The following is a 9,580-nucleotide window of genomic DNA, read 5'->3' as shown; positions in this document are numbered from 1 at the left end:
TGAATAACAGTGTTTGTGTTGATGGGTATATTTCAGTAAAAGCTTGTTAAATGATTTTAAGATGATAATCAGAAAATGTAAACAGTTGTAATTTACTTCTTAATTTGAATCGAACTTTACAAAATACACATAATTATAGGTGTCTGTAAGTCTCTTGTTAAACCGGAACATCAGGTTAGACTGGATGCCGACCCCAAAGTAGTTGGGAAAAGGCTAGGCAGATGGATTATGGATGATGGATGGATAATTTTTTTCAATATCTGTAAAACAATCGTTTCAATGTCTATCTATACTTACCTATAATAAATCTGTGGAGAGGTCAATTCTGTACATTGAATATATTTCAATTAAAAAAATTAAGTCATTTTCACACTGATAGTTGATTTGTGATCGATATAGCTATGTGACAAAACATGTGCTTTCTTATAGGGCCTGCGACTTTTGTGTACCAATTTTGGCAAACCAAACGTTATTCTGTGTGTATTTTTGACACTTGTAGCACTTTTAGGTAAAATCAGTTTTTCGACCAAAACTTTAAAATTTTGCTATACTTTCCTATAATACACATGTATACCACTGGAAAGCTCTCGCCGAGCCGCTTCTTTTGACACCACTCGCGTTTCGATATCTTTTACGAAACGTCAAAAAATCCCCTGCCCACCCACCCGTTGTGTACAGGGCAGGTAAACTTTGCCTCAAGGTCATGTTGTGCAAATCGCGTTTTTGATGAAATTTGTTTCGAGATAGCTTGCAGTAGATTGTACAAACAGTTTTTGTTCTGTCAAAACACACTCGTACCGGGGCATGTCAGTTGTCACCGCGAATCTAATTTAAGATAAGTATAATAATCTCTATACTAATGGATTAGTAGATAATCACACTTGATAAATATAATATTTTGGCATGTACAAGGTTGATTTAAATCAATTAGCAAAATAAATCCTATAGTTATCACACTTATGTATATGGATATAGGCTTGTTTTCCTCGTACCTACGCCGACGCAATCACTATTCAATGTAATTCGATGAAATATGGCAGTAAGTAATTGTAATACTTACCTATCACAAGAATATCATATAGAGAATAGGTTTCCTCGGAAAGCGATTGAAACCAATGGAATCTAGTAATTAAAATTAAAATAATACAACGTTTATATATGAGGATAAACTTTATTGCTACTAGTTAGGATTTAGAATTCGGCAATTGTGATTTGTGGTCTGTCGGGTCCGAGGTCGGCGCCGGTGGTGTCGTATCCCCACAGCTCGATGCGGTAATGCAGGCCGCGGCCGCGCGCCGACACCAGCACGACGGTGATGTCGTTGGTGCCCAGTCCGCCCACGAAGGCCGGCGCCCCCCCCTGCGGCACGCCCTGCTCCGTGATGATGACGGCGTTCACCTGGTACATGCTGCCCAGCGTGTAGCGCAGCCTCTTCGTGATCACATAATCCGGCTGTGCTATACTCGTGGTAGTCCCTCTGAAACATACAGTATGTACCATCAGTCCGCCAACCATTCCCGATATTATTTACTCACCACTATAATGTAAGTAGCTGTCCAACATCACATGAACTAAAACAATACACTGTGAACGTAATTCAGATACCATGTACCTCTGCTTCTACTTGTCTATTAACCAGGTCTCCATAAAAAGAGTGATAGCTACAGTATCGTACTGTTAGGATAGGACTGTTTAACACCTTTGAAGCAGCCGGTTAGTCCGTGAGCAACCCTAGTGGAGTGCAGGCGGGACTCAGGCTCACCTCAGCTCGAGCCAGTGTCCTGGCTGGCTGTGCACTCTACTCACCTAACCTCAAGCCAGTCTCTCGGCCGGGTGTGTTCGCTACTGACGCTACTCACAATGTCATGAGCCAGTCTCCAGGCTGCACGGCGCCGACGACGGTGGGCGCGTTGGTCGGCACGGCTGCCGCGTGCACGCAGCTCGCCAGTGCCGCTAACAGCGCGACCAGGATACAACTCTTCATGCTGAAAATTCACGGCAATACTATAAAACAGTTCAGATGATCCCTTGGAAATGAAGCCTTCGCAGAGGCAGCTCGCACTTTACTACAAATCATATTGTCTTCTTAAAGGATAAATAAATAAAAAATACAATCAATTTAGAAACACCTCCTTTTGTGGAATCGGTTAGAAATAATCAATTAAATCACTCACATTGCTAGCGTATTATGATGAATTGTTCTCTTGATTATGTACAAAATCCGCTTAGCCAGTGTATAAGTAGTAGCCAATCCACAATTATGATAAGATAAAACAGTTCTGTTAATGAATCACTGAGTATTCAGATAAAGAAAAACACAATTTTTAGGGTTCCGTACCCAAAAGGTAAAACGGGACCCTATTGTTTTCGCTCCACGGTCCGCCCGTCCGTCCGTCCGTCCGTCCGTCTGTCACCAGGCTGTATCTCATGAACCGCGATAGTTAGAGAGTTGAAATTTTCACAGATCATGTATTTCTGTTGCCGCTATAACAACAAATACTGTGTAGGGACACATGTAAGTATGTATGGCAAGCAAAAACTTGTGTGAGCGTGAAGTATGCAAGGCACGGATAGTTACTGCGCACTGGTCCGAGTGAACGGTTCTATCTGGGGGTTTACGCGAAATATATCCGGTATCCTAACACCGTGTTTCACTCAACCCCCTGCGCCCCACGACCAGAAGAGGCAGTGCTCAGTTAGGGATCCCACCTAACTACGATCCCTAAAGTGGTGACCCCGACGTGATTCAATTTATACACGTTTTGCGTGAATTGCGTGGTCATATATAAGCGCACCGTAAGCGCGAACTTTGACCGACACGATGCAACTACAAGTGCCAGCTCCACCCGCACCCACACCCACAGCCACAGCACACCTCATGGACGAGATCAAGCGGCTTAACAAGGAGACGCCCGAAGTAGGTGGCGGAAGCGTGGCTGCGCGGAGCCCACGCCGTCCACCAGGAGCAGCCACAGCCATGAGGGAGGAGAAACGCAAGTGGGAGAAGGTACGCGATGATCCAGGGAAGCAGAGCCTCTGGGAACCCACCAAGACGTGCAGCACATACGGACACGGCCGAACGCTTCGCTTACAGGGAGTTTTCCTACAGCTCTCATAAACGAGACGACTCCCATAATGGGTGACCGCACCCAGTGGGAAGGACTAGTTTAGTTATCAAACTGAGTCGTCATTAATAGCAAACTACGTATCGCCGGTGTTAACAATGTGAAATTATTGTGCAACAATGTAGGTATGTGCTAGATGTGCTACTTATGGTGAATGTAACGCAAACACATTTTCTGCTGATATAGTGTCTACCGATGGCCAAGTTTATCGCAATGTGTAACTCAATACTCAATACCTTCTCTGTAATCCTGTTGTTCTATTTTGTAGTATATAGTATGTAGGATAGTAAGTAAGATAGATTTTGTTGTATTTTAAGAAAAATTTTAACAAATTTTGGGGGGGGGGGAGTACTGTAGGGACACATGTAAGCATGTATGGCAGAGTGCAAAGCAAGCAAAAACCTGTGTGAGCGTGAAGTATGCGAGGCACGGATAGTTACTGCGCACTGCTGCACTGGTCCGAGTGAACGGTTCTATCTGGGGGTTTTCGCGAAATATATCCGGTATCATAATATACATAATGTATATCTATACTTATAATAAATCTGTATAGAGGTCAATTCTGTACATTTAATATATTTCCAAAATAACTAATAGGGGTGATTAGTGATCGATACTGATGCCAAAACTGCAATCAGCAAAATTTTTGTCAGGCTGTCTGTCTGTATGTCTATATGTTCGTTATGGAAACAAAAACTACTCGACGGATTTTAATGAAACTTGGTACAATAATTCTTCATACTCCTGGACAGGTTATAGGATACCTTTCAACACGCTACGATCAATAGGAGCAGAGCAGTGAAGGAAAATTGTTGGGAAAACGGGACAAGTTACTCCATTTTATATGCTTCCGTCGCGTGTGCAGCCTTAATGGTTAAAGCTGTCAGAAACCATGTATGACGGAAATGTACTCCTTAAAATTATGTAAAAAGTATACTTTGACAGTATATGTCTATCTTTTATGGTTGGCTCAGAATAACACGTTTAACTCTCGATAGCTTAGAAGTTTGGGGCTTTCTGATTACATTTGTCTACTATTACGAAGTCCGAATCTAACGCGGATGAAGTCGCTGGCAGAAGCTAGTCTGTTAATATTTTATTAATCACTGAGCTGCATGAAAAGAACATCGACTCAAACTTTCTACAATGAAAATGAACTATAATATCTTACAACAGACACTTCAAAACACTCAACCCCATCTTAAAAGGGGAATATACAAAAGCTAAAAAGTCCAGTGTCTCAAACATAACAGTAAAGAACTGCAAAAAAAGCGAGTTTCACTAAGCACTGTAAGTTTTTAACGGTTGCACAAAAAGAACAAAATATTAATTAGCATCGCGGTCACGGAATGCATTAAAAAGATTGCGAGGCTTGCTGAATTCATTTGAATTTAAGGCGAACTTTAAGATTTTTTGTGTACTTTATGATCTTTTTTAATGTGCACTACGAATTAAGAAAAGGGATACCTACAATATACATACATGCTTATGATAATTACGGAATTATAGGAATGCTAACCTACCAAGCCTTATGTCATAGTTTTCTCTCATGAGTTTGAGGATTGACTTTGAAATGGTATTGTAACAAAAATGGCACTACCATGGTAATAGATAGACGACATACTTCTGAGGGTAATACTGCCAACTAAAAGACTCCGAACTTTCTATAGTTTACTAGAACCCATAATATAATCACATCTTTTTGATCAAGACTAGCCGGTTTCTAACCATCCTTATCTGTAGTTCATCTATTAATTTTCAAGATAAATTAAACAGAAGACTTGTGATAAGAAATCGGCAATTTCTCCATACCATTTCTGAGAAATATCTCAAGTAATTATAAAAGCTGAATAATATCTTGCTTCAACTGCTTGGTTTCTAAGGCCATATAACAGCTAAGCTTAGCTTATTCTATATCCACATCCCACATGGTTGATCTTAGAAAGTTCCAGACGTATTTGCTGAATCTCTATGCAAAACAATACGTATGTTAAGGTCGAGTTAGGTCGACGAGACCTGTCGGCATTTGCATCTCTCAAGACGAGCGATTCGGTTTATTTCTTCATTTTGTGCTTCTAAATTTTGTAAATGCTGGTTTGTGTTATGTTGATGTTTGGATAGAGAATTTGTTTAATTTGATTGCTTTATCTGTTTCAAAATAAACAATATTATTTACAACGAATATTATCAACTTTTTTCTTACAGTCAATCCATGGTATGATAATTAAAACTGCTACTGAACTGCTACTCATCCTCATCCTCCGAGCCTTTTCCCAATCATGTTGGGGTCTGCTTCCAGTCTAACCGGATTCAGCTGAGTACCAGTGCTTTACAAGAAGCGACTACCTATCTGACCTCCTCAACCCAGTTACCCGGGCAACCCGATACCCCTTGGTTAGACTGGTGTCAGAATTACTGGCTTCTGACTACCCGTAACGACTGCCAAGGATGTTCAATGACAGCCGGGACCTACAGTTTAACGCGCCATCCGAAACACAGTCAATGGTGTCTATGATATAATACTTAGAAAGTACATACAAACTTAGAAAAGTTGCATTGGTACTTGCCTGACCTGGGATCGAACCCACGCCCTCATACTCGAGAGGTTGGTCCTTTACCCACTACGCCACCACGACTTTTGCTACGGAACTGCTACTGAAGTGTTTATAAATCTAAACTGTACTTTAGACTTATTTTATTTTAGAAAATGGTGTAGGTACTAAATAAAGTAGTTAGCACAGTATTCTCTCACGTTCAAACTACTGAACCGGTTCTAAAGGAATTTTGTACAAAAATTGTAGTCTAAGCTACTTTTTACCCCGGTGTGGGAAGAAGTCCCTTTTGAACGCAAGTGAAACCTCGGGAAAATACCTGGTATAAAATACTAACTATCGACTCATTTGAAAACAAACCAAACACTATCATATTTGTATACTTACACACACAAAACTCAAGGAACTGAAAACGGCTCTACTCAACAGTAACTGCACTAACTTTCTCCTTACATGAGCGCAGTACATTAAAATATGTTTCTCTGTAATACTTTTATCGTAGCCAACAGACTCCGTTTACTTTGGAACTTGCAGTCGTTTGGGGTAGAAAGAACAGAATTATGATACTAGTGTTTTTGGACGGTTTTACTCGTGAACAAGGAAATTTTTATATTGTAAATAATTATGTGTAAACGATGTGTGTAAGAATTGAAGACGTTGGTTTATCTTACTTTTAAAAGATAAACATTTAGTAAAATATGAATTACAATAAATTCTTAGAAAGTAATGTTAATGATTATACATCATACTTTTTCATTTCATTAATTTTAGACAACATTTTCTTTCTTTAACGAACGCACCCGTAAAAAATTTTGATCATAGTATAATTTTTTCACGGGCTTAAACTATGTTTAATACGATCAAATAAAAATATTTTTTTTTCTTAGTTTCTTCATCATAATTACATATTTTTGCTTAATGACACGTAAGTAAAAAGCGTTCCAAATATTTAAGGATAATTTTAATGGAACTTTAAGTAGCTTAAGTAAAATTTATTATCTTTAAAGTTTGAATTAAGTATGGCACTATTAATGTAATTTACTACCAAGTGTCTCTCTTAAAAGCATTTTTAATGTACTTGAAAATTTGAATATGTATGCTCAAGTGAGTACGGGTCCAAATTGTACTTTTTGTGGTGAATAATAACTTTCAAAACCGTTATGGTTTAATAAATAATAAGGTATGATAATTAAATCACAACCTAATATGTAAAATAAACGAGAAAGCAAGTGTATGTGTGTTTACTACTCTTTAACAGTAAAACGGCTGCACCAAATTGAGATCAAATGTGACATGGAAGTTTGTGGTACCCGAGAGATGGTTATAATCTACTTTTATTCAAGTCTGCGGAATAGTTCTTTTAGAAGGCAGGTCGAACCGTGTGGTAAAACAGGTAGAATGAACTTCATAAAATAAATTATTTTATAATTTCAGCATTTTTAGTTCAACTATCTAACTGTACGTATTTTAATAAATTCCTCATTCAATAACCATTCTGCCAAAATCAGATGACTCAATCTTCGGTTGCCTATTCATCAATACTTGGAAATAAATTCCCTCACACACACATGCAAAGACACCTGCATTGTTCCGAGTCTATCAATTAATATTCTTTACGTAACAAAGGAGTATCGGAGAGTGGTATTGATGGAACAGCTCTTCGGAACTGTTCCTGATAAGAACGGTTCCTGATACTTTGACTTATGTTTCTTTTTTGTTTTCGGTGTTAATGTAGTTTTGTTGATTGTGTTTGTTTGAGTTCGATTGTCATATATTTATGGCTATTGTAATTAATTTATTTGAGAGGATTATGATTGTTATTTTAGCGGGCTAGAGGTAATTAGTAACACTCAAGCAAACTTTCAGAAAAGCAACCAGTATTTTGTTATTTTACCGTGTTTCGGTAATTTTACCGTAGGCAAATGATAATAGTTGAGTATTTTACTCTCTTTAAATTGACTATTGACGTTCATACTTCCCCGTGGTATTGATTATAATTTCAAAGAAAACTTTAATAAGAAGATCATTTGCAAAAGACGAGCAGATCATACTGTAAAATTGTAACCGTTTCTCGGCCACTTCCCACGAAGCAATCGGTATTTCGATACGCTTCAAAAACACAAAGACTGCTCCTCATTTTTCCACTCCCTTTTAGAAAACATCAGCAGAACGTTTTTTTTTGCTTCCATTTTCAAAAAACAATCCGACGACTGTCGTTTGTTTATTTTTTGTCTCAAATAGAAATAAACCAGGATTTGTATTGTGATTGTGTAATTGAGACTTCTTGAGCTGTGATTGTCATTATCCTGATGTCCAGTTAAGCTTTTTTTAGAAGAAAGTACTTGGACAGTTTTAGGTCGATATGGCATTTCTTATTTTGGCACTACTGATCTACTTGTAAAGGAAGGCTCATCCCACGTTGACATAAATATACCATTGTTTTTTTTTTATACGTTCATATTAATTTAGCACCATGCTTGCTTAGTTCGAAAAGAGCACAGCTATCGACACCAATATTAAATGTAATGTTTATCGATTTCATCAACCTCTTATTTACTGTGAAAGTAGGTATATATCGAGTTTCCATGATATATTCAGAAAAATATCAATAGCATACAAAAGCCACAATACTAAGCAACGAGTCTTAGATTTTAAAATTCCAAAATAAAAGTGCTGTAAAATGAAATTGGAGCGTTCAAACAAAAGGGGTAAAAATTAAAAAGTTTTCGAACAAAAAATCTGAACAAGATTTTAATTTTATATTGAGGCAAGATAATAAGAAAGTGGTGGAGTTTACCAGTGAAACTTGAAAATGTTTTCTGTTATGTACTTTTAATAAACATACTTTGCTTTTACCCACAAAGTACCAGCAGTGTTTTAGCGCATTTCCTCGCATTTTTAAAGTGTACCTTTATTATTCTACTAATGCTATTATGAGTAGGTTTGTAAGGAAGTGTGTACTCTGTCACGCTAAAACTACTGGGTGGATTTTGGTGAAACTCGAAGTAATTTATGTCTACAATTATCCATGTGCGGAAAGTTATCTCTCAGAAATATGGGTGAAACTGCGGGCATAAGCTAGTCATGTAAATGTACAAGATAACTGTAATAGAAACTGAATGGATGACGAAATGTGTCAACAGAATTATGCAAAAAAGGTTGAATCACAAGATATTTTTAATTTAAATAGTCTCATCAAAGGAATTCAAATAAAAACCGTAACATCGTAAACAGCTCCGAACATTAACATCCTTCTACATTACCAGAATAATCTAGAATATTCTAGATAAACAGTTCAGTATTCCCCTCGCATCATACGTCAGTTCAACGACCTTTAGACATGTACTTGTAAGCCGGAGTGACACCGTTCCATTCGCGTTACATGCTTCAATGCAGCGCAGCTATGATCGAGATAGTTGCGTACTGCAGTTTATGTTTTAACTAGCTTATGCTGGTGGTTTCACCCGCGTATTGTGGGAACTTCTTCATAAACCTGGATAAAAAGTAGCCTATAGCGTTCCTCAATAAATGGGCTATCGAATTCATTTTAATGGGATATCAATAAATGACCTTTCTCGCTGAGGGTGAAACCAACCATGTTCCTTCTCAAGCCCTTTAGGTATATACCAGGGTCGCGGTAGCACTTTCGAATAATCCGGTAGCCCGGCTATTTAAGACTGAAAATACTTTTTGAAAACCGCATCCAAATAACTCCAGCCAAACGCGAGATAATCGCGGACAAACATTCATACCCACAAACAGGTCCTACTGAGAACCTCCTTCTTTTTGAAGTCAGTTAAAAAAATGTAATGGCCCAGCAGGTTTTGAGATAAGCTTGCATTTGCTTAAACGAACAAACAAACTATTCTTTATAATATTAGTATAGATAGGTAAATGGTGTTC

At 38.0% G+C, this 9,580-nt stretch overlaps 1 protein-coding gene across 1 annotated transcript; it reads right to left on the bottom strand.

Annotated features, from left to right (window-relative positions):
- Positions 1-1,160: 1,160 nt before the first annotated feature.
- On the bottom strand, positions 1,161-2,291 carry LOC110382637 (uncharacterized). The gene is made up of 3 exons (XM_064034738.1): positions 2,175-2,291; positions 1,860-1,985; positions 1,161-1,477 (listed from the first exon to the last, which is right to left on the bottom strand). Exons 2-3 carry the CDS (start codon positions 1,982-1,984, stop codon positions 1,192-1,194), a joined length of 411 nt encoding a protein of 136 aa, XP_063890808.1. The 5' UTR covers position 1,985; positions 2,175-2,291; the 3' UTR covers positions 1,161-1,191.
- Between the last annotated feature and the right edge of the window lie 7,289 nt (positions 2,292-9,580).

The sequence above is a fragment of the Helicoverpa armigera genome, chromosome 5 (assembly GCF_030705265.1).
Source record: "Helicoverpa armigera isolate CAAS_96S chromosome 5, ASM3070526v1, whole genome shotgun sequence".
Lineage (NCBI taxonomy): Eukaryota > Metazoa > Arthropoda > Insecta > Lepidoptera > Noctuidae > Helicoverpa > Helicoverpa armigera.
This window is presented reverse-complemented; position numbering and strand designations above follow the sequence as displayed.